The sequence below is a fragment of the Strix uralensis genome, chromosome 3 (assembly GCF_047716275.1).
Source record: "Strix uralensis isolate ZFMK-TIS-50842 chromosome 3, bStrUra1, whole genome shotgun sequence".
Classification (NCBI taxonomy): Eukaryota; Metazoa; Chordata; class Aves; order Strigiformes; family Strigidae; genus Strix; species Strix uralensis.
In genome coordinates, this window is record NC_133974.1 from 134,900,033 (window position 1) to 134,926,849 (window position 26,817).

The window sequence follows — 26,817 nt, forward strand, 5'->3', positions numbered from 1 at the left end:
ATATTAATAAAACTTTCATGTTTCCTATTTTGGAAACTGATAATGCAAAAATATTTTTGGATCAGGTTGAAGAGGCAATGAATGTTACCTGTTACTCTCCTGTGGTTTGCAAATATGAAAATGACATGCATGAGCAGAGTGAGGAATAAATTCTGCATATTTAGAGGTCAGAAAGCTATTGGTCCAGTAAGGAGCACATATTATGTGGTGCTTACAAATACAACACCTATTAAATAGCAGAACCCATTAATATTGGTTTTGTGATTTTAATCGCATTCACACTCATCCAGTACAACTTGTTTTCTGTTACTGTTTTGTTGATTGAAGCACCTTCAATGGTAGTGCAGTGCAGAACAATGTATTGCTTCGATACACATGCACAAAGCCTGAGTAACTTCATTGCGAGGTATGTTAGTTATACACTTCTAAAATCCAGTCCTGCAACAAAAATAATAGAGATGAAGGGATCATGTAGGAGGATAAATACCTTATCCAATGCATGCATGGCAAACACAGGTCCGTCGTGGGCTTTCACTGTCTTAAGCAACAGAGTATCCTTCCAGATATAAATGTCTCCAGTAGCAGCACCAGAGAAAACTAGATCTTCTATGCGCCCATATGAAACACTCATCATAGTTTCCAATTTTCCAGTGCTTCCAAATGTTCCTCGTTTTGATGTAAAGCCTCCACCTGCAACATAAACAAGAGGAAGTTGTCCTATAATTCAGTTTGTAGCCATAGTGCTGTAAAGGAAAATGTCTTGACCCTGTCATCTCTTGTCATTGCCTAAGACATAGCAGATAACAGAAATACTGAAAACACAGAGTGTGAGGGAAAAACAGTCTAGTAATGACAGTTTTGAAGCAGTACAGGCTCTATTTTTCAGACTGTTATTTCCAAGCAAACGATAAATTTTGGTGATGAATTGTGTAAAAAGAATTAATACAATGGCTAGCAGAATATTTTTTGCACAGAACAGCCTGCCAAGCCCCTGCCAAGCTTTTTCTCTTTAGAGGTGACCACCACTACACATTAGATATCAGAAGTTTGCATTAGTTGTTCACTGGCAACCTGACAATTTGACAGCAGTTTTGCAGAATAAACAGCAGGACTTGCTCCTGTGTCAGAGAAGCAAATTGCCACATCCTTACTTTGATTCAGACAGCAAAAAGTAGCCATATGCACCCATGACTTGAGCGCTTATACACAAAAACACACACACAATTACAAAATAATATAGGCAGTGGTGTCCTTGCTTCAAGTCATCACGTATTTCACCAGACTGAGAGTCCTGATTCCACCGAGCAATTCTTAATTCAAAATATACCATTTTTATTGCAAAGAGACTAATCTTGGAGTAACATAGTGCTTAATGCAAATTCCTGTTAATAGAATCTGGCAAGCTGCAATGCAAATCTAATTACTACAAAAATAACCTCAACATAAAAAATGCAGAAAAAAAAAGTAATTTTTAACCTGAGAGCACCTGAACCACTTGAGCACTGTAAAGTACAGTACAAGTACAGGAACTTCTTAAAACTATCCAATTTTGAGTTGTCTTGAGTTCTAGTTTTAGATGCCCTTGTGCTGCCTACCTTTGGTGAAGTTTACACACAGAAGATGCTGTCCAAGATCTTTTTACCAAGTACTTATGTAGCGTATATACAATTAAAAGTAATGAACAACAAAAAAATCCATTCCTGATTAAAAAATATCCTCAATCAGAAACCAACTATGTTGTCTTTCTCAGTTTGACAGAACAGTCTAGACTGACAGCCACTTCACACTCTGAAGTGCTTACTAGTTTGCAGAATCTTATCCTATTTTTAAATAGTGGAAAACACTTTTTCATTTTTCATTATTTAGAAAAGGAAATAAAACTCCTATGTCATATGAAAAATGTATTACCTTTATATCTTGATTCTTGTGATACCATATGATGATTTTTAGCCTAATGGATAAAATATAAATGACTATAACTGAACTTCTACCAAGTATCTGTTTCTTTCTTTCTTTTTTGTTTTGCCCAGGCATGTATTTTAAGGTCCATCCTCAAAGCTATCTTTCCAGCCTGGCACCTTGAAACACGTGCTTCCATCTCTGGGAGTCATCTCTGATGACTGAAAAACTGCTCTGTCTTGAAACTGGGGGGCTGCTGAAGTGGTACATCAGTAGCTGAAGTGCAAACACTACTGGTTTTAGCAGTATGCCAGAGGCACCTAAGGTTCTTAGCTACCAGCTGGCGTTTTCCCAAGAAGGGTCATCACCTGCCTAAGTGAATTACAGGACTGTATGTTTTCTGAGAGCCAAGGATGCTTGCTCAGGAGAAATCCTTAACAGTATGACTTGAGTTAAGGAACAGTTAGCTGGAAATGAGTTCCAAAGAGAAAGGAATATTGTGACTTTTGCAGATTCAGAGGTAGGTTTTCACCCCTTAAGAAAATTGCTTTACAAATAAAACAAATTCTTAAACCAAGAACGTGATGTTCCCATGTTAAAGATATACACATTCTCAAATAAATCAAATATAAAATATTGAATACAGTACCGGTTTGCTGCCAAAATTTGATGTGCTTCATCCCAACTGTGACTAGTTTGTCTACATGATGTGGATTACACTTCACTACAAATATTTTATCTTTATGGCCCCTGCAATAAAAATTAAAATTAAAAAACACAAGAAGGGATGACTTAAAATTTCCAACTAAATGGCATTTCATTGTATTGGACTAATCAAACATAGTCTTCAACAACGACAATCTAATCACCATGACTGTCCTACTCCTGGTGCAAATACAACAGTATGGCTCTATAACACTACGAGGATTGGCAGAGCAGTCACAAAGGTTATGTCTACATTATCTCTACCATCAGTACCCTCCCTAACAAAAAGTAGAGCACCGTATTTCTCATCTGCAAGAGTTCAGCCTTGGAAGTCTCACCCACAGAGTTGGCCCCATGTATTTGAGCATACACCATATAAGAATTAGACTACAGAAACCTGGTGAATAAAAATTGCCTCCCACTGAATTTCAGTTCAGTTAAGTCATAATGAAGAAGAGGCAACAAAGGTCAGTGCAATTAAGAGAAGGCAAAAAGGGCAACATAAATATTTAAACAGGTAAGAACTCAATAAATATTTAAAATCCTCTGTCCAAGAAAAATGAGGAAGTCTTTAACCTACTGTGCTTCAAGAGGAAAAATAAATTAACAAATTACAAAATTATAATTTAGGAAACAGTTCATTTAACAGCATATATACCTTCAAATTTAGTTCTCAGGTAATTAAAGTTATTCTTGTTGGAGTATGTCTTTATGGGAATTTGTAAGTTTAAGTTTCACCACTGCAAAAGATATTCCCAGATCCAAAGTAGTAATTACTTCTATTTCAGTGTTTTATAAAATACCAAAAGCAAAAATCACTAGCTTTTCAATATGAATTTTCAGGTGTTGTACTATAATGTCACTTTCATCTCACAAGTTTAGTAGATCTGAAAAGTCACACGGTTCTGACAACCCTCTTGGTTTCAGTATTTTCTTATGGTCCTTTACACCTTTGATACTTTAAGTGCATCTTCTTGCAATCCCTCCTTGTCCTGTTCCTCTGCTCTGCTCTAACAATGCCCAGCCTTTCAGCTCAGGCCCGTTATACTGCTTCTTCTGGAAGCACCTATCACACAGGCAAAATGTACTGCCCTGAGGCCAAAGTCAAACCAGCTGCATCCCAGTGCAGGAGTCCCCTGTGTAGTGACAAGAGTACGTCTGCCTGTGTGATAGGATGAGTAGCACCAACACATGAGATCTGGACTGTACAGCCTATGTTTCCACCCCGATTTCCTGCAACGGTCAGAGCAAAGCACGTATACACGCCTGTGTAGTTTTTGTGTCCCTGTGTTCCAAGGGACTACTGGCATTTGCTCTTACAGAATAAAGGAAAGAGAGCATGACGTTCACGGATTTAGACTGTAAATAAATTTGACAATGCTCCCCTCAGCTCCCTTAGGGATTGCAGTCCACTAATACAGAACACTAGGATCAGAGAGGAGCAGCACTGCATCAGCATGTAAGGCATGAGAAGCTACTGAAAGGAGCTCAGATGCATTCTGATCCTAACAGTGTACGCTTACTCAGTAACGATTGTAATGAAACGAGGCAGAAGACTGTAGAGCCAAAATAGAGAAACATGCTGTAAAATTTATCTAGTGAGCTATTAAAACAAACAAATAAGAGTATATTCTGAACACTGTGACAAGAAAACTGAGCAGTCATGCTGAAAGAAATCATCCCAAGAAGATTAAGCAAAAAGAATATTCACAAAAATAAATATAAAATAACTAAAAAATAAACATAATGAATGTTTGTACATAGTGAATGTACAGTTCATTTCCCAGGTTCATTCCTTTAGCTGAATTCTTCTTGCGGGTCTATATGATTGTAAGGAGATGTCCTTCTATTCTTCTTGTCTGCTAAGGCCACATGAGGCTCGTATCTAAAATTTGGATATAAACTCTCCTGTCTTGGTTTTTGTCTCTCTTTGTATGTCCTATTGTGCTTACCGAATAGGGAAATTGCCTTTAGGTACTGCTAAAATATAAACAGTAATTTAAATTAGAACTTTTTAGAAGATAAACTATACTTTAATGCTGTGAGGACCCTACATATTTTCAAAATTATAGATTAGCAATAATAGTAGATACATTGGGTGCATACAGTATTATACAGTGAAAAGAACCCGAGCACTTAATCTTGTATCTCTCACTATGAGCAGGAAGAGACAGGCAGCCATACAGCCCATCGTTATCTTGTTTTTAAAAGCTTAGTAGGTCTCTGTGGGAATATATAAGGTTATTTCTTCATTTGTGAGTCTGAAGCGCAATCTGCTGGAGACAGTAAAGCTAGGATTGAAAGCCAATGAAAATGTCACTATTTACAACACAGACAACACTGTTGCTGCAAGTCCTACATCACAAATTGTAAACAGGATTTAAAATCTTGCTGCTTAAGAAACTGGACGTCCATGACGAAGTATACAGCTAATATAGATTATGGTACACACACACTTGGATCAAAACATTTACTGATTCAGTAATGGCATACTACTAACAGATAGTGCTGCCAGGAGAAAATCTTATTCTTTCTTCTGGAACATGTCACCATATAATAGTGGTAACAGTGCAATACTTCAAGTAAATTATCTTTCATGGGCTCTTTTTTGCAGTTAGACAATTACAACAATTTCTACCGAGCAGTTTCAGATGTTACATGGTTGCAGACAGCATATGAAATGAACTCCCTGCCTTCCTGGTACGCAAGTCCACGCTTGCATGAATTCTAAACGATTCTAGTACCTTGACCTCAGAGATATGTTTGATTTGCTGGACAGAAACCAGGTTCTCAAACAGTTTGATTCTTCTAACATGTACAACTAGTTTAGTATAAAGAAAATGTTGCAATTCAGTATTTTAGAAGAAAAAAAGCAAACACGTAAACTGTACACCAATCCTCTTCCCCACACTGGTCCCTTCAAGCAATTGCAAAAGCGTCTTCACTACAGGGTTAGTAGCTAAGCTTTCTGTTTGTAATTGCAAGAGCAAGTATCTCAGGAAAAGCTGACTCAGAAGGAAGGCAAGAATCAGTAGACCTTGAAAAATCTATTTATATTAGAGGGAACACTTTCTTCTTTTTCAAAAAATGATCTGCATATGTACGCTGATGGAATCTGGCATATCATCTAATGCATAAAGGAAAATATGACATCTCTGATGACTTCCACCGTGACTCAGGAAATAAAACTGGGAGAAAATACTAACTTAACGTGAAAGCCACTACCTGAGCTAGAATATCAGTGTAGCTATCCTAACAGAAAGGCTATGGATCTCCTGACAGAAGCAGCTCACAGGATTTCCAGACTGTAGATCCCAAGGTTTTTAATATGAGTATAATTGCTCTGAAACACCTGTGGATGTTACTATTCAGAAAAATGTAATCGCAGGGCACATTTATAGAGATGTATTCTTACCTGGTTGTCGCTAGCTTTTCGCCTTTTTTCCAATCCCAAAACACAATGGCATGATTATCATCTAGTCCAACAGAAGCCAAACACTTTCCATCAGCTGTACAAAAGCAATAGTTACTGTTAAAGATGCTAAGGCTTTAGCTGAAAATATAACAGGCGATGAACACAACAAATACATTGTAACCTGAAATTCGAATGATCTATTATAAATGAAGCAAAAAAAGGAACTTTGAGAGATTAGAGTTCAGCTTCACTAACGGTCTTCAGTTCCTGAAGCAGACTGCCCACAGAATTAGACTAACAAACTGAGAAAGACAGTCAACCTGCCCAACCTCTTAAGGTGACTGAAGTCTACACCTGCTAAAGTTTTATCCAGAAGGAGGATGCATATTGCAGTATTTAGCACTAAAATGAATACTTGCTGTGTGATGACACACCAGACTAGAATCCATAGATTTCACAGAGCACTCTCCTAATCTATGACCTAGCCTTCCTCTTCATAACTAACTTTAAATATGGCCTCACCCTTATCAGATAGAACAGGTTGTCTTATAGGTCACAACAAGAGTTTTCTGCCTAACTTTTAACTGGATGATTACAAGTGGGACTATTCTTTTATAGAAGAGGCATTTTTTGACTTCATTATCTTCTATTATGTTTGTAAGTCTGATCTATTTTAGTTTTTTTCTATTTGTATGCCTTATCAAATCATTGATCTTTCCCAAAGGCAGACACAATACATTCCTGTGTGTAAGTATAAGGAAGGTAGGTAGGCTCAAACAAGACAATGAAAATCAATTTCATAAAGTCCAAGTACTCCAAAATCACATTACATTTTTTTTTAAATACTTCTGATCAGATGATGCTTCTCTTCTTTTGCTTGAAATGCTGACAAGAACTGTTAGTGTATAATGAAATGGGTGGTTAAAAATTAATAGGCAATGTAATGAAAGTATAAATATGATAGAAAATTGTAAGGCTAGCTATCATGTACTGCAGGAAAGACACAGCAGTAGTGATAATGAGAGGAAGAAAAGCAAGAATAGAGTATCATACATAATTCAAGAGTACCTAGGCATCCTTGCTACATGTATGAAATAATGACAAACAAGAGCACTGTTAACAAACTTGTAGAGGCAAACCGTCATGAAATTTTGAACATTTTAAAAAACTAAACCATAATTGCTGAAGTATGTAAGAGAATTGAACTTTATAGGTCATAGCAGGAGCTGATTACCTCTTTTTTTTTTTTTTACCTGAAGAAAAGTTACAAGTGGAGGAAGTAGAGAACTGGTGAGATGGCCAAAAGACTGAATGAAAGGAACGATTTGAGAAGGTTACTTCTTACACAAGCTAACAGATGTTAAGGACTCCATCTTTAAGCATATTTGACTTCAAGAATAGAAAAAGTACCACTGGTATAAATTACTCCATTAGAGCTACTTCAAAGTTCATGAGGCTGAATAGCTCCTCACAGCTAGACTGGACTCACGGTATTTAGTGACCGAGTTCTATGAGAAGCAAGTCAAGAAGGAGAAGGGGAATTGCAGAAAGAGGAAAAGAGTTCAGAGTCGTGTGAAACAGGCCTAGACGAGAGGCGTGTAAGTGGGCAGGAAGGAACAAAGTTGAAAAACTGGACAGGAAACTCAAATTGAGTTTATTTAAAAAAAAAAAAAAGGCAAACGGGGAGACATAAAAGGTTAATGGGAAAGGAAAGAAAAGGAGACAGTAAGAACCATTCTGTAATAGTTTTAGTGAGATAAGGTAAATATGCATTATGTAATACTTTTTATATAAGAAAGAGGTATATTTGTATATTTTGAACACAATAATTATTTTTAGGGGTAACTCAAATCTGTAAATGGAACGTGGTTGACAAAGTTCTATTGGTAAGAATACAATCTAAACTTTATTTACCTGAAACAGGAAGTTTTGTGCATTAACATGGGCTATATACTCTGATTGATATCCAAAATTATAGATGTTAAGTTAGCCACCAGAGGGCACAGCCAAGCACTGCATGAATGCCATTATAATCTTCGAATCACAGTGTCATTAGAATGGTCCTACAACAGTGATCCAGCCCTTTACACTTCCTTCAGTGCTGGCCAATAGCAGCTGCTTTACAAAGCGAGTAAGGGCAGAGAGAACTGGTAGTATAGAGTCAGCCGCCAGATCAAGCACAGCCAAAAAAAGGGATCTTTGGAGTTTGGGGTTTGTTTCTTTAAGCTTCAAGTAGTGTGACCCAAATCTAATTTAGAAGATCTATTATGAACACGATAAGAACTCCCTACAAAGTAGACCCAACGCAGCACTCTGATCCTGTGGTGAAGTCTGTATTTGCACAACTGCCTGCTCCTCTCTTGCCAAGAATCTTGACTAAAGCCCATCAGGAACGCAATATGGGCATTCTCAGGATCAGGTCCTAAAGCAATGCTGTAATGATGCCAGTGGTAGCTACTTGTTAAAAGAGCTTTAATACTTTTGTATATATTTATGTCTGCAGAATATGTGGCAAGCTTATTCTTTATGCTGGATTGTAATACACAGAGTACTACTATCTATACAGCAACCTAGGTTTTGCTAAAATGTAAACTGCAAGGTAATCTCTAAATATATGAACATTTGTTCAACTAGGGATCTTAATAGGAAGTTTTTTAACATCTATGCACACCAGGTCAATTAGATCCTCCTTATCTATTTTCTCTTCTTCTGGTACCATATCGACTTTCAGAGCTAAGTTACACACCACACTGGATCAGTAATTTCACATTTGAATTCCAGCTCTTGGATGAACACCAATGCTCCTCTTCTGATAATGGAATATGACCCAGTTCCACAGACTTATCTTTGTGGAAGTAAAACTTCTTTCGCATAGCCTTGTCTCATAAATGTGATCTATGTCCCAATGAGTTCTTACCACATTTCTAGAGAGGAGGATATGAAATAAATTATGTTTAACTGAAAAAAAATCAGAGTTAAGAAAAGGATAGTTCAGCTAGAGTAATTATTTTTTTTTTAATAGAAAAAGGGAGAACGGATTTGTAAGTACTTCATAAAGACACAAAAGCATCTAAGTCAACACTGTAAGGATTACATTGTTCAGTGCTGAATACAGGAATTACCCTTTGATAACTGAGACAATTTAGGTCGTACATCTCAGAACGACAAGTAGGAGAAACAAGCAGACAATTGTTCATCATATTTACTTCTTCTGTAAACTCACTGAAAAATGTGGGAGGTGTTAGCAAATTTGAAGAATTGTATAAACCTACAGATCACATTTCCAACTTCTTTATATACTTCAAGTCACCATTCTGCCATTAATGGTGACCTGACACTTCAAGTCACCATTAATAAAATTAAATTGTTATACCACCATGTAGACAGCCACCAGAGGCCTAGCTGTAATGCTCGGTATTATGTATCAGACATCAAAAAAATCAATTATTGATCAACTGAGAAAAGGCCCATTACTGACTTAACTACACACACCATTGCTATCAAAACTGTCAGCACACTTTCATCTAAAATTTGTATTGGTTGTAAACCTGACTACCTATTCAAATTAAGTTTTCATCATAAGGATTGCCTTTTAATTAATTGTTTAGATAAATGTAGGTTGTGGCGTACCTGAAAAATCCAGTGCACACACTCCTCTTTGATGCTGGCCTTTGAGCAATGATAAACATTTCAGTGTCTGCGTGTCCCAAACATGGATAGCAGCATCTCTTCCAACCTAAACCAGAGGGTTAACTGGAACATCTGCTCACAGCAGTTCAAAGCACACCAATATCACTAATTAGCACTATCATATCTTCAAAACACTCCAGAGGTAACTACTTTTCCACTTGCCCTATCTTATCTTTTTCTAGATATATTTTCTCTTTTAGAGAAATAACAGCACAGATTCTCTAAAATACCAGTATTCAGTATAACATTAATAATGTACTTTACCATGATACATGAATATATATGAATATACTGAGTATATCATATTCAGTACCAGGTATCAGTAGAGTGCCCAACATAAAATAGCCTTTATCTGAGTAGGGCTTTTGAAGGCTACTACAGTACAAAAATACTGAGACTGACTAATGAAATACCAAAACCTCCTAGAATGTAGATAAAATACAGCATTTCACAGATGAAAGCAGAGGTTCAAAGTGAATGTAAGATGTTTTGCAAGACCACAGCATAAGACTGGCAGTTCTTCTGTTACATAGAAATGATTTAATAATCACCTCAAATAGTTTCCAGTCCAGTATTCCCCAACAGTCTGGCAGGGATATAGGAAACAATACACTTGCCCATATTTAGGAGGAAACACTCCACTGAAGGACAGAGAACCACATTTTTTCTAATTATATACTGTGAAGGGAATTTATTTCCATGTTCTACTGAGATTATCACTTCTAAATACCCACCTGTCCAGTAGCAACATAGTCTTTCACTGGGTGAATGCTTAGGCTGAGGATGTCATCATCATGGCCAAGATACAGCCTCTGAGTGTGCTGCTGCCTATTATATACCACAGCCACAGCAGCAATATGATATACCACTTCTCCAGCTTGTGTGTAGAACAAGTTATTTCGACAGTCATAGCCTCTATAACTGAAGTAAATACAAAACAAGTTATATTCTGTTTCAAAACTATTCTGGTAGTTTCTGTAACAAATTGTGCAAATAATTTGTGCATTAACCTGAAAAGAGTACAGCTACAGCACCAACGCTAGGTCAAGAATATCACAGCACACAGGCAGCGAGAGACTATTCCCACCGAGAACAGGCATTCATGAATCCTCTCAAGGTTTAACTTTGCACCTAACTCCTAAATTAGTACTGATTTCACAAAAAGAATGTATATTTCACATAGAAGTGCATCCAGATAACTTCTACAGGGAATTGGACTCAAGCAGGAATCCATCAGGCATTTTACAAATCACAGCTAACACGATCAACTTACAGAGAATCTTTGCTCCCGGAAACATAATGTGTAAACTAGTCAGCAGCTAGTTTAAAATGTTATTTTATAAAATGCAATGCTGATTTATTATTTATTATATGGCTACAGTACTATAACTTCTCTTGTTCCTTAACAAATACAACTGAAAAAAGAAAATCTGTCTGACATTCCTAAAATTACCCACAGTAATAACGAGAAACAAATTAATTGTGGTAGTGGATAAGCACTGAAAAATGCTTTGCTAAATGCTGACGTGAATTGATTAACATTGCTAGGATGTTTTAACAATCAGAAAAAACAAGTATTATCTAATATTACTCTACCCATGTATAAACTGCAACTTTAAACTGTCCTCAGGCGCTCGCTCTCTTTTAAGGAAGGGCACAGAATGGTTTTTCTCTTTACTTTGCTGTTTCAGCTGAGGTAGGTCTTCTTTGTAAACCTGAAGAAAATTGTTAAAGTTAACTGCACATCTCCAGTTTTCTAAATATCTGTATATACGAAAGAAAGTGACTTTAAGTATTACATTTAATATATGTTAATGTGATGTTCGGTAGTTATAACACAGAGTGAGTCACCGTTGCTCCCTACAGAATTCCAGATAATAAATGTTTTCCAGACAGTGAAGTCCCCTGACATGTGAGTGGCCCAGAACATTCGTTTGGAGTAGCAGCATCAGAGTGTAATTTTTCTAGAAGATTCCAGTGTCACTTACTGAAAAGGAATTTAAATATTGACTGGAACTCTTTAAGTGTCTTTTAACTTCATACATGCTTCAGTGTACATACTCAAAGCTGAACATAATTAATTCTATCTAGGGATTACGGTGAAATATACAGTAACCAACAGCACTGAAGTGATTTGCCAATGTGCCCAGAATCCTGAAGTAGAATTACAGCTCTATAAATACACAAAATACTATACATTTAAATCTTTCAGAAATGCTGAAACTCTGTAGAACTGCTAAAGATGTCTGAAGTGTCTTCAAAGCTGTGGCACCAAGTAAAATCCATTATAATGCTGAAATGAAGCTTTAGTGTTTGTTTTCTGCACCTGTGTTTCCTGGACTTTGCAAAGGGACAGTGAAATTGCCATTCCCATAGAAGTCTACCTGACTGCAAAGATGGAACACTGGGTTTTTACAAGAATGGTGTTCATATAACGAGCCAAGATTTTGAAATGGTAGGCAAACAGAGCCTTAACATATTGTGTCTGTCACTCATATGTATTGTAGTTTATCCTGAGTGTTCTCATCCATTTATTTACTGTTGCTCCTCAGTGAAGGCTACCAATGAAACAGAATATAGGATCATCATTTTCTAACGCATCTCAAAATCTAGAATCCTCTATACTGTTTCTTCCATAACATTAAAAAAACCCCACCAAACCCAAACCCAATTCTCAAGATAAGATTAATGTTTTTGTTTCCACGTGCTTTTGAAAATTATTTCCTTTAACAAAACGTGAAGTGCAGCTTATGCTTGGGGTTGTCTCACACTTCCCATATAAGATTCTATTTTAAGTTGCTTCTAGTTTTTTCATGCATTAACCTGCCTGGAATATTGCTGTTTAACTGCCTACAACTGTTTTTTCACTTTTAGTTTTTAAACCCAGGCATCCTTTTTGACACATAGACAGAGTGGAGGAGGATGCTGTCTAATCTGAATACAGATGGAAAATCAGGAGAAGGAGAGGAGGAGGAAGACAGGACAAGCACTCCAGTGAGACTTGGAGTAAAGGAGAGGGGAGGGAGAAAATTTGACAAAACCTCTGTATCATTTGGCAAACACAATCAATCTCTGTAATACAGAGGTAAAATAAGATGCTGTCAGAAGGACCGATGTAATTTATTGCAGAATCTAGAAAGTGAGGTGAAAAGACAAAGGATGGTCCTTGGCTAAAGCATGGAACATTAGAGGCGATCCTTCCACAGTGAAGAAAGCAGCTCTGTATCAGCCATTAAATGACTCAAACCAACTTGAACCAAGCTTACTGGGTATTTTTCACGCTTAGTACAAGTTGCCAGTTCTGGTCTGAGGAAGTTCTGACCTTTCACCGCTGCAACTGACAAGGTAACAAGTAATATTCTATTCACAATGACAACAGCTCCTGAAAATCAGGTCTCAGGTATTTTTAAATACAAGTGAAAGTCAGAAGTCAGATAGCAGAATTTGATGTTAATGTTTCCTTTCCTTCAAACCCAGGATAAGAGAGCCCTTCCACGTGACTCAGTATCATGAATGGAATGCAAAGAACCACAAGGAAAATAATTCTTTCTTCACAGACATGTTCAAGCAGTGTGCAAGAAAGCTGGCCATGGAACAGCCTGATGAATGAAAAAAGAGCTAATAGTTTCTTGTTAGGTAAGAACTAAATATCCCACACACCAAGTGAAGTAGAAGTCCTGCAGAAAAGTGTAATCATAATCCATGCACCTAAAAAGGGCAAAACTACATTTTATTATGGCATTTTCTAAATTTCATGTGACTTTGTGACTTGAATGATGTTCTCTAATATAGTAGTGTGAGTGCAAATTGTTACGATGCAGGTTGGGTGAAATCTCACATCAGGGAGCAGCAAGGTAAAGCTGCTTTGTGAAAGAGGAGCCAAGAGCTGAGCACGATAACAAGGCCCAGAGAGTGCCCTCACAGAGAGGGGTGCAGTCCCACCGTGCCCACGTGACATGAGCACAGCAGATCTGGTGACTGTAACTGCGCTCAGGCAACGGTCCTGATCATCAGGCACGCCCATAGTGACAAAGCATAAATCAACACTGAAAGATCAGGTTAAAGAGTGGAATGGTGTACTACCATTCCTGAAAAAAATCAATGCAGTAAAGAACACTTATTTGTTTTCTTCTTGCATGGAACCAACCTATCTTAATTTATCTCAGAACATAGATGTACCGAAAATAGAAAAAAAACTAAGCCTATTAAGTGATTATTAAAGACCAGTTTTGCTTGGTTCCCATAAACTAGGGCAATTTTAATTCTAAGACATTGTTGTCCTTGGCAATAAAAAAGAATCTTGTCACAGATAAATGCATTATACAGGCTTCACACTCATTAAGAGAGTATTCTGCTTTGAATGTGCAAAAGTCATACAACAACCCCATGAGCCATATTCTACAAATTGGGATTCTAAATTTGATAGGACCGAAAAGTCTTCTCTAAAACCTATCATGGGAATGGGAATAGCAATAGGGTCTCACAAAATCTTGTTTAATTTTGTGCTTTTTAAGATATATTCTTTATTCTAACATATAGTAGTATAAACACTAATGTTTTTTCTCCAAACCCTTTTAAATTGTCATCTCCAGCTAAAGTAAACTGTGTTTTTATGTATATTGCTTGCATAAACAGCTGAATACTGTCAAAATAACCTTCTTAAAGCAGTCTGATGAATTAGCTGCAAACTTCTTTTACTTATCTTTACTAAATAGTCACAATAAATTGTCAGATAATTGGCAAAGTGTGTTAATTTTTACTCACCTGGCGATCATAGTTGATTTGAGCTTCCTGCTCAATGTCAGAATCTAACTCTGGCACATCAGATAAATCTGAATCTGATTCTTCACTGTAGGAATCAACGCCACCCTCTGCATAAAAAAAACCCAAGCAACATATTGAACACATCTAATCACAGGAAAATAAAATGTGATGTTTTTATATAATTTAGCTTATGTGCAAAGCAGTATTCAAGAACTTGTAAAAATCACAAGGGCTGACTGAATGTGCCAGCTTTCATCTCTGTTTCTCCTGTTTCAATGCCTGGGGCAGGAAGGTGGCGGGCGGAAGTAGAATAACTGACTAGTTACTGGTACATTTCCATCATCTGAGAGAATACGGTTATCTTAACAGGCTTTGGAGTGAAAACATACAGAAACGGTAAATAAAAACATTCAGTCTGATCACTGTGTCTAAAGAGATTTGCTCTAACGCAGGCATTTACCAAATTGTGCAGGTACGGAGTGAATTGTGCCCTTTTGCTGAAGGGAATCCAATCTTCAGCAAGTGCCACTGGTTCATATGGCTTTTGTACAATATTGCACACATCATGGATATAACAAGAAAACAATTCTAAAGTACAGCTATCATGCATATATGTGAATTTGCACTGAAAAGAAAATTAAACAATTCCACTTGTCTAGTCAGGCTTCTGAACGCAAGTTAGATGGCTCATTTTGAAAATTCGGTTTGATCTAGTCATCTCCCTCTAAATATCTTTTTTCGTACGCTTTGACAAATACTACTCATGTATTCCTAAACATACCACACAGCAGACTGCAGAAGAGTTTTTAACACACCTTGCCTAAAACAAACAGCTGTTGATGAAAAGTAAAATGTCCCAAACATGCTGAGTATATGTAATTCCAGGGAATTATAATAAAAATATTCTATGCTAATTCAATAAAAGCTTTTCCAACAGTGCTTCATTCTCTGTTGATTTTATTTAATAAATAATTAAGAAGAGATCATTTTTACCTTGCGGAGATGTTTCAAGGACACCGTTTGTTATCCCTTCTGGAATAAATCGCCACTGAAAAACAGAGTGATCAGCACCTCCTGTACTTAAAACCCACTGAAAATCATGGGACCAGCGGACATTGGTTACATGTGCTGAATGGCCAACGTATTTTCTAAATTTGGCTCCTAAAAATCAAAAACAGAACTCTTAGTGAGAAGAAAAAAAAGTAAGATTGTAGCCAACCAATGAAGGTATCAGTTGCCCTCTGGGCTCAAACCACAACACCAATCAAGTTCGGCTTTTAATGGGAACACAGTTTAAACACTTTTATGAAAACTGAAAACATAAAAATACTTACATGCCTCTTGATATTCTCATACTAATAGTAATTAGAAAATAAAAATAAATGGCATAAAATAGACACAATGGCATAAATTAATGGCATAAAACAGACAGTGAAACCCTATTGAAGTTTCTGAAATTGTTACTGGCATAAATTTGGACAAAATATAGTAGTGCATCTGGTGTTGATACAATTCTGATGTGATATAAAGTCTCGCTGAATTAGTTTCTGAAAATGTAATATCATAATAAACACATGTCAAACTACACGTTCCCAACAGTTCTAAAAACAAGTACATACACACTGGCTGGAAATCACTAGATACGGAGGGCTAAAGTCTCACCTTTATGTCCATTAACACTGATAGGAATTGTGCACACGCTAATTTGAAATATACACAAGAATTCCAAGCCACCATCAGAAAATATACTGATATGGTATCAAAGTAAATATTGCATTCTTCAGAAATAGAAAATACTATCTTACCTTTCTTTAGACATGGAAATCTGAATAATTTAACCAGTCCAAAATCATCTCCGGTCACTAGCACTGAGCTGCTGTAATTTCCATCCACAGAGTTGACATCTGTAATGTTTGTATACTTTGGCCAAATTCCATTGACTTCAGATCCTATCACACAGGTCCATGAGGCCCAGTGAATTCCTTTGATCTCATCTTTGCTAGTTAGATGCTTCCCAGCTGAAAATATGTCAGTGAGTAATCTGTTCAATCATTTGTTTTTCAGTAACCTCCATTTCTTTTCATCACATTTATCTGTGTATTCTTCTTGGGATTAGTCTTTTAGCCTCAATAAATTATAAAGATTCAAAATTTTACCTTAAATTAGTATAATCTCACATTTGTGGTATTTGACAACATCACACATCTTACAAGTTCTAATGCAGCTGCACATAAACATGCTAAAAACATACAAAAGTGGAGAACCATTAGATATTTATGTAAGTTCCAGTCAAGAAACTCCACTTGCAGATATACTATTTATAGAGTATTTTTGTTATTCTTTCAAATCAACACTGACATTTACTTGTTCATAACATGAGCCACTTGTAAACTTACATGGCATCTTGTAGAACAGTCTCTCTCCTGCACCATCATTGGTTTGCAAGAATTTACTATCCACAGACCAGTCAATATGAGTTATAAAACTAGAAGATTTGTTGCATTCTCCTATTTTTTTGTATCGCTGAGCAACCGCATAGATATCCACTGGGCCATCATTAGAACCCACAGCAAGGTAAGAGCCATCTGGTGAGAATTTCATTTCATGGATTACTTCTTTTCGGTCTTTAATATGAACTACCTCTGTCATGTCTCTGCAAGAACCAACAGTGAAAATGGGAACTGTAAACTTGTGAACATGCAATCCACAAATATGTAAGACAAACACGGAGATAGATACACTGAATAATTTGTACAGCAAAAAGCGTATTTCACCCCAAAAAAATCCTTTTTTGGTAAGTTCCTATTGCTTTCATGGGTTAGAAGCAGACTTTTACAGCAAAAGTTAGAAACAACCTAACTTGTCAACGATACTCTTCATTCTATCCACCGAACTTTAGCTGTAAAATAGTTAGCTGTCTAGCCTAAACTAGACCAGACTTAGTTTTTGTTTTAACCTAGGCAATAGAAAAAGAGTTCCATTACCCCGTCTCTCACAAGACCACGCTGAAATGGCCTTTGGGAGATACCCATTTCTCCACGTGGACTCTTTTGGGGAGACGGGCAAACAGTTGAGGTTAGAGGCTAACAATTAGACTGCTAGTTAGATATGATTAATCCCGCGTGCCATGACCTGTTAGCTACAGCTTTGGGGGTTCCAGCACCGCTACAACCTACCAGTGGAAAAACAGAGGAACCACAACTTGCATGTGTCTTTAAAAAAAAAAAAAAATTAAAAAAAAAAATCCAAGACAGCTTTACAGTCTAGTTTTCAAAAAAATATTCATTTCTTCCCTATCAAATTATATTTGATATAACCCCCTTCCCTATTAACCAAGGAACCAAAAAGTGCAATGCTACTGAACGAAGAAAAAATTTTTGCAAGTAGGATTCCCCAAATTCTTTCGCTATGAGAACAGAACTAAAACTAACATTTAAAAAAAATTCTAAAATACTCCCTTGAGTTGACTGAACAATGAGTCAAATCTTAGTGCCGTTAATTTTGTATTTACAAAGACAATCCATACCAGATTATACATCTGGGCTGTAACAAAATTTTGTGAAGAACAGTCTTCGGCAGATGTCATGTTTCTGTTACTCTCCATTTAAAGTTTTTAAAATGTTTTTCCTGATTTCTGCTCTAATGAGTTACTGCTATAACATCAAATTTATAAAAGGAGTGAAATTTATTTAGAAAACAAGAAATTTTGTTAATATATCTTAAAAATAATGATACACAGTACTGTTAAAAGCAGAGTCCTGAAAGGAGAATCATCTGTAACTGAAGACAGATTTCTGGGAGATGCTGATACGAATGGAGAGATTAATATTATAGATGACCAGGATCATAAAAAACCTAACAGAATAATTTTGTTAGAAGTTTCTCTTAAAATGGTAAAACTCCAAAATGTCAATAACAGTAGAAATTTTGTTGGGAAAATTCTTATTTATTCATAGCCATTTTTTTCCTTCAAAAAGTGTTTGGGAAAAAAACCAACCCTGTTCCTAGTCTGCCTTATTACTGAACACTGGTAACACAACTAGTCCATAGTGGGGAATACTGCAGTTGAGGAGAGCAGCTAATTCTTTGGATTATTCCGTAGATCCAGATCCTTCATGGCCAAGAAAAAGGAGAACAAGGATTCATGTTGCTGAGTGCATGATTCAAAAAAATGACACCAAAACACATTGCTATTGTCCAGTTTGCCGGATCACAGGCTGCACATTTGTTACTGTCAGAAGATCTGTCACAGACAAGGAACAGATGGAGGTGCAACTGCATTCAGGGCCTTACACAAGGGTGTTGCCACTCTTTCAGGAATAATGCTGGGGTTTCCATTATCGCTCTCCACCAGCTGAATCATGAATAATGTTACATATCAGGCAAATTAGCAAAGACAAGACTACTGTGAGACAAAGACGATTAACTTCTTTAGAAAAACACTAGTCTTTGAAAAGGATTTTAAATCAATATGATAGGTCACTTAAGTTAAAGCGGTACATTACAGGAGTTTTCACAGATCTTGTACTGAGTACAGGCTAAAATAGCTTGTGTATTTTGTAATCATGCTATTTTGTTTGGCTATTTCACTCTACAACCAATGTTATGTTTCACCTGGTTTTGTGTGTCTTCCGTAACAGTATTCCACACAGAAAATGCCTACTGCATATGATGCACTCATGCAAAAAGAGGCTTGTCATCTAATATGAAAAGTAGAATTCACAAACATCTTGCACTTGCTTAAAAATGTCTTTCAATCATTGATTATTTTGCATAGTATCCATTCTTGTGTATGGCAAGAAATGAACCATATGATCACGAAGATCTCTCTCAAAACTGTGTTATCTCTGTTACACACATTTCTTTTCACAAGGTATCTGTATAATATCAGAATTAAAAAAACCCACCAAACTTGAAAATCTTAAATTTTATCAACATTGTTACTAAGAGCTAACACTTTGAATTAAATAAAGCATTGCTCCTCACTTCCAAACTACCACCTTTTAAAACACCAAGTGGTGTTTTAAGCATACGCTCAATTTTACTCTTTGTTTCTGATAAAATACCCAATGATTTTTAATTTTTATAGGAATAAGAGATTTCATAAATGATCTTGAGTTACTCCCCCCCACTAACGTGAGAAACTTGTAAGATTTTCTTGTAACCCCCACTAACCTGAGAAACAGGGTAAGATTTTCTCACCTCACTCGAAGAACAATGAAGGAGCCATCCTTCATTCCCAGCGCTAACTGCGAGCCATCAGGACTGAAAGACACGCTCCGCACCGCTTCTTCCATATTACAACGGGCTATCAAGGCATGGTCAGCCAGACTCCATAAGCTGCATCAAAGGACATGGAAAGCAGTAGCAGATTTTTCTTGACTGCAAAACATTTCGATATCATCAAGAGGAAAAATAAAAAGTCTAATTCAATTGGTAGAGGCTCATTTGCTTATCGATCTAGAAGAAGAGGAAGAGGGTGTACAATGACTGTCTGAATCAGACAGTCACAGAATGGACATGGAATTTTCTGACAGTGGCACTAAATGTCATGGTAAATAATATCAAATGAAGCTTTCAGACACCTTCATGTCAGATTCCAGGTTCAAATTTCTGTCAAAATAAAGGAGCCTTTACTATTCCCAGTTCTGGCAGGCATGGCACCTCAGACCTGAATACACATCTGTGATAGCAGAAGTGAAAACAGGGTGAAACTAAATTACATAATCATTTGGTGTTACCTCCAGACTTTACTTATCTGATATAATAGAATTCTCCTAGATGAGTAATTAAAAAATTAGTTTCCGTAGACAGACAGGGTCAGTGCAGATCAGACTGAAATTTTCACTGAAAGTGAAAGCAGTACTCAGAGAGCATAAACATTCCAACCATGGGGAAAATTTTCTTGCCATAACCCTGAATGAAGCAGACAAAGCTGCAAGCCAATTTGCTCATTTACTTAATTTTAAATCAAAAGAATCAATCAATAAATTATGCCATAAGATGGAGAGAAGCAAATAATGTACCTATATTTTTAAGAAGGAATGGAGGGAGCTTTCCAGATCACTACACAAGCAGATCTCAGTAGTATGCAGGATTTAGAAACATTTTTAAAGAAAAGAATAATTAAAAGTATGGAAGAAAATGCATAAGAGACCTCTTGGGCTAGAAAAATTAAGTCAGCAATACCCAACTATATTTTGAGGACAGTGTTGTAAATTATAATGCATCTGTAAAAGATTTATAAAATATTCAGTAAAATATTTGAATTAGTAGCATATGTGATTTTTGGCTAAACTCAAGAAAACAGCAATTTGTACAAGAACTGTAATGTGATACCGGATGAGGTTTTATAGCAAGCTTTACAGAAAGAAACAATTAGGCTGGATGGAAGATACTACTGAGATTTCTATGTACAAGCTTTGGAATAGTAACATTTAATACTTTCACTGGAGACACGGGCACAAAAGATGAGAATGCTAATGAGATTTGCTACGGACAGCAAGCCAGGAGGCACTGTGAACCCAGAGATGGATTTATCATATTGGAAGAAACAGGTTTCTTGATGATGAAACAAATAGACATGGAATGAAATTTAACCAAAGCCTGTACTTTCGGACCCTTATGTCTAGCACTGTGCTGTAAGCTAGAAACAAGTGAAACCAGCAAAAAGAAGTAAGATCTCACACTATTTTTCAGTTTTAGAATGACTATGATCCATGAGTGAGCTGCAGACAGGAAAAAGGAAACTTGCTCCTAAAATACATCCTGGGTGCTACTCCAGGAGGTACACAAAAACAATAGCACACAACACATAGTGACCTCATCTGTCACGTTCTTGACAAGTTATTTCAAGAAATCAGAATAAAAACAGGAACAGATGCAGTGAAGGATTATTAGGATGTATAAGAGAATGAAGACTGTATCACATTAAAGAAGACCAAAAGAGTTTAACTTTTATACCTTAGTGAAACAAAGGCCAGGAAGGGATAGTATTGCTTCCAAAAATACATCAGTAGGATAAACGTCAAAGAAGGAGAAAAACTTATGCTGAAGGACCGTGTTGGCACTAGAACAAATAGCATAAACAGAACGTTGAATATAGCCTGGAAAGAAGGAAGTTTCTGACCACCCCAGCAGTAACATTTAGATACAGCCTTGAAGGAGAGTAACAGGAGAAAAAAATAAAGATAAGAGTTTGATAAATTTAGTAAAATGGTTATAGAATTTGACTGCCTTAATTGAGAAAGAAACCTTTTGGGCCTTGTGAGGTTAATGTTATTAGGATTAGTCTAGAATCAATAACCCCGAATGATGCTCGTTTCTTCTCAGGCTGAAAGAATTCAAGGATGAGAAAGAACTTGAAAAGGCTTCTCTGGGAAAATAATGGCAAGTACCATTTCCTGGTGAAAAAAATGCATGTGGGATGCTAAAACTGTTTTGAAAGAGAAAACAGAAGTAGACAAGATGCAAGATGCTTAGCAGCCTTGCTAGGGAGAAGCTATGAGCCCAATACAATAAAGAATGAACCAGAAAGGATTTGGAAAGATTTCAAAGGAAACACCAGGATAAAATTTGCCTCCAAAATGTTGGTTTCACATGGATCACTTTGACCAATACATTCAAGTGTAACGGCAATACACGGCAGTGCAAGCAGAGTATTTCAGTTTTCTTTAAAAAAAAAGCATTTTGCACAATACAGGCATTTGTACACACAACTGACAAAATAAAAGCCTGGCTTTGCTTATGAAAACAGAAAAAGTATCTCTTCTGGCAAAATACTTCTGCATGTTGTTTTTGGAAAAGCCAGATAAATAGCTATTTCCGTATAAAAAGTGTATATATTTTCAAATAAGCCAAAGACATGTTTTCACCATTCTTTGGCAGCTTTGCTATGCATTTGTTTAAATGAATGAGTTTTAAAAACCCAAACAGGCTCATGAAACATTATTTTATTAGTCAATATTCCAGTCTTGTCTGTCATATCCCTGACAGGTGAGTTTATTGGAGCACATACTGATTACGGCCTCCCAAGAGGCTTACTAGCAACCTCTTCATTTGCAGAAAAAGCCACAGCTCATGACAGAAGCTTTACTGCTGCTTTGTTTCATTCCACTGGCAGAACTATGCTTCACACAAAAAAATCTGAGTTATAAATATTCACATGGATTCATATAAAACCAGGTTCTAATCAATCTCCTTATAAATGCAGGACTACAGAAAGAGATCCTTCAAGACGACAGACCGCATAGGGGGGACGTTCTGCCAGAACAGCAGCTCGTGGTGGTCCTGCAGCGAGACGTCCTAACGCTTACGCTACAAGAAGACACATGTGAGCTCCACTGCACAAACATAATCAATAACGTTGTATGCCTCTTAGCATTCAGATGAGAACGTTGTTTCTTTTTGTTCCTGTTGTAAAAGACAGGAAGCAGGCAGCTTTGCTAGTTGATGTGCTTTTGAAGTTTAAAACATAGGAAACCCGTATTTGGCTAGAGCCTTCTCTCAGCTCTGCTAGGGAAAATCTACAGCCATTCCCCTTAACTCTACAGTGGTCCTTTTCACCTAGACATCTCACTTGAGAAAATAATCTGGCCCGCTAAATACTTGTATTTGTAAAACAATTTGGTTTTATATTATATAGCCACTCTTTTCAAAATAATGTGATAATCCAATACTAAGAAAAATTCCACAATGAACAGCAATACAGAAACATTCCTGTCAATACAATCTTATTATTGAAAAAAAATGGCAAGAAAATCCTTTTGTGTACTTTTTTATCTTATTGAAAATATTTATATATTTTACTGGAATTCCTCACATAAAGCCGTAGTATATAAAAAAACATCACTATCTGAACAATCAATCCCACATTCTCTAGTGCCTAAGCAGCTAAACAGATGTATGATGTAGGGCAGTAAAATACCCGCAATGTTAACAAACGCACGTTTTATAGACTGGCAACGTCCAAAGGCATCAGTAACATAACAACAACAACAACGACCACAATAATTCTAACAGCACCACTCATTAAGCCTTTCTGTGCACAAAGAGCATGCTTGCGCCGTCTTTCACAAAGGGGCACAAGTTTGTTCAAGCACCCTTTGAGTCAGCAGTCCATTGTGCAGCTCCAAGCCAGAGCTGAATTACCATCCCAACCAGAGGCCAGTCCAAGACAATAAATCCCAAATCTTAGCAAGGCTTATTAGCCTAAGGGCAGCACAGTGCTAATCCCAGTTTTGCAGCTCTTGCTCCAGAACTGGCTTGCATCCTACTAGAATGCAGGCAGTGTGAATTTGTGCCTGTCTATAAAACTGTACAGACAAACTGAAGCAGAAGAGACTATTCACGCGTTTTATAAACTGAAAGAAATAATACTATTTCTTGAAACAGGGAGATAACAGGACTGTAGTGAACAACTGGCAGTCTTAGTTTCCCACTTCAGATTTTAATTATGGTTAGAAAGAGATGAGGGATGGCAGAAATAAGAAAGCAGTACAAGTAAAAAGATAGAAAGGAAAGGGAAAAAGAAATTCCAACTGACCAGCAAGCTTCAAGACAGAGGTGAATCATAATGTGGAATCTGAAAGAGCATAAATTAGAAGCCATACATATGGTAGGAGACTGATTGGCCCGTTGAAATATGGCCAAATGGTAGAACCCACATATATGTTTCTGAAATAAGTTGACTAGTAGTCCATAAAAACTTTACAGTAAAGTCTTACTAAGCATATTAAAAATGTTTAGTTTCTTTTCAGAGACTTATCAATTTGCCAAATGTTAACAGGGACAGGAAAAGGAACATCCTTGACTTTGAGACAATTCCCACAAATAGGTGTATGAAATTTCAATTCTCTTCTACAAAGCTTTGAGGCACAAGTGCTACAACTAAACATCTGGAAGATCTTTTTCACTGGGGTACACCAGTGCATTTTCATTAATCTCATTTCCTGGGATTTTAAATGAATTTGGTTTAGATCAGATTTTCTAAACGCGCAAGGCTGAGGCAGACACCTGATGTGTAAGACATAGGACAAAAGTATTTAGGTTTCAGGTTTGTTGGATAGTATTAACAGAAGAGAAGTATGAGGTGACCATTCTCCACTTAGATACCTATACCTGCTGTTTAGAACTGTAAATAATTAGTACTTAAAGCAGAGTATAATCAATTCATCATGTTTTGAACACAAATTCTGATTACTTTTACATGATGTGTGGAGCCCAAATATGGGGTCTGAAGAGAAAAAGCAAAGCTGCTAAGAAAAACATGGAAAAAAATCCCGTTGTCTTAATGGAGTCTAAACATAAGGCCAGAAAATAATTAAATTACAAGTTAATGTGTACATGAATGAGTAGATAAAAAATAAATAATATCTAGCCTTACCGTACAGATCGGTCGTCACTGCCTGTGACTGCTAAAGGCTTCTTTGGATGGACTGCCAGGGCCCAGAGCTCCCCTTCACAATGACCCTGCATGATCAGCATGGGTTTATCTCTCTCTCTTACTAGCACCTCAAATATTTCACTGTCCTGAGTCCCTGCTAAGAGTCTGTCCGCTTTCCAACAGACACTTCGGATGGACAAACCTGACAGGGGACAGAATAATCTTAGATTAATGGCACTGACCAGACAAAGTGATAGTACAGTGAAGATCATTAAGACTTCAAGAGTTACTTTATAACAAGTGTTATGTTTTGACATGGAAGTCTCATAATACATCACAGCAGATGAAAATCTCAAAATAGTTATGTTAAATTATCTCCATTTGACAGAAAAAGAGAAGGCTCAATCCTGGGAAAATGCTGAGCGTCTAACATTTCTGCAGCCAGTTTCTCAAGGGATCAAGCTCTTATGCTTTGTATACACCTTGGGAATTTACTTTAAAAAACAATTCAATTTCCCATGATTTAAAGATCTACGTTTTAGATTAGGCAAGGTTCCTGTGACTGGAACTGGGTTTATTCCTTTTTTCAGTACCTTACTTTTTTGCACATTTAAATAAAATGTTGAACAAAATTTTAATGGTAAATTTAAATGGTTTGTGCCCATGTTTTCACACTTCTCCATTTTAGTCCCAACCAATTATTTTATTAAAAAAAAAAAAAAAATCCCAAACCAAGAGAATCTTGCTTTGTGTAGCTTTTAAAGAAATTGATCTTATTCTACAAATCTGATCCTAACTTTGAAGACTGAATTTTACTAACCAAAAGCTTAAAAATACCCTCTGAGCAGGCTGAGCAATTTGATAGCGTCCTCTGGTTGACTGCCTGCAGCGTTTGTATTTTCTGTTCCAGTATATGAAAATTAAAGTTTGGATAATGAGTCTAGGTTCTGAGAGATGTGAATGAATAAAAAATACATTTGTCATGTAGTCAAGGTCAATTGTGTCATCATTTTAACATCTTTTGGAACCAAATACACAATACAATTAACTACTGTCCCCATAAATAAAATATATTGTAGGCATTTTGTGTCATCTCTTGAGAGGGGCAAATTAATCTTCGTTTATTGTCTTGTCCATTTCCAGTACCTTTAAATCTTGATAATGTTATTTTGTGACTTAGCTAAATTATACTGAAGTTATGACTGACATCTTGCTGATACACACCAAAGGCCACAGAAGGAATGAAGTTCAGAGGGTAAGTGGAAAATGGGTACTATTAAGTTTTAGAATACAAGAGACATCTTTTGATGTTTTCTGTGATGTACTGCACATAAAGATTATCTATTATCAGACCTTTTTACTAATAGACATGTATGTTTAAATATAAAAGCCAAGCCTATGATCAGATCGTTACTGGTGAAGCACCTCATTTACCAAGTGTTTAGCACTCTTCACTACAGGATAACTGATGAATGCATATATATATATGGGGTGGGGGGCGGGAAATATCCTCCTGGCACCCTAGAAAAATGTTTTAAGTTTGAAAGTTGATGCCTTTGCAAAACCGCTTTGGAAAAAAGTAATTGGCAAGAAGGAACAGGAGGTCGTAGGTAAGCCCTTAAGGCTACCACCATTGCTTGAAGTTACATACGTGCTTAAACTAATCAGTGCCACTGACATAACTGAAGCAGAATTTCCACGGTCTGTCAGCAGCAAGCACTAACAGAAGCGATCATCAGGGGAGGACATATGGAGACAGAAACAGCAGAAAAGGACAGAGACATAACAGGAACATCGCAGGCAAGATTGAAAGAACACAGAGAGAGAAGAAACCCTGAAACAGGAAAAAGATAAACACTTTTTTAAATGATGGTGACAGGGTATAAGTGCACACTTGGGTTTTATGACCTGCAGTCACCCCCAAGGTCCTGATTTTTTACAGCTGTAGTCAACCAGCAGT

The 26,817-nt window shown here is 36.7% G+C and overlaps 1 protein-coding gene across 3 annotated transcripts in view; it reads right to left on the reverse strand.

Moving 5' to 3' along the window:
• Positions 1–26,817, reverse strand: part of EML6 (EMAP like 6) — a 119,174-nt gene that overhangs the window by 38,439 nt on the left and 53,918 nt on the right. For all 3 annotated transcript variants that reach the window (XM_074864519.1, XM_074864518.1, XM_074864517.1), the window contains exons 7-18: positions 24,858–25,059; positions 19,676–19,813; positions 16,870–17,126; positions 16,279–16,491; positions 15,467–15,634; positions 14,474–14,580; positions 11,306–11,424; positions 10,444–10,630; positions 9,650–9,755; positions 6,020–6,113; positions 2,549–2,649; positions 488–690 (exon numbers count right to left, since the gene is read on the reverse strand). In XM_074864519.1, coding sequence (XP_074720620.1) covers positions 488–690; positions 2,549–2,649; positions 6,020–6,113; positions 9,650–9,755; positions 10,444–10,630; positions 11,306–11,424; positions 14,474–14,580; positions 15,467–15,634; positions 16,279–16,491; positions 16,870–17,126; positions 19,676–19,813; positions 24,858–25,059 — 1,895 coding nt within the window. The remainder of the gene's footprint in view (positions 1–487; positions 691–2,548; positions 2,650–6,019; positions 6,114–9,649; positions 9,756–10,443; positions 10,631–11,305; positions 11,425–14,473; positions 14,581–15,466; positions 15,635–16,278; positions 16,492–16,869; positions 17,127–19,675; positions 19,814–24,857; positions 25,060–26,817) is intronic.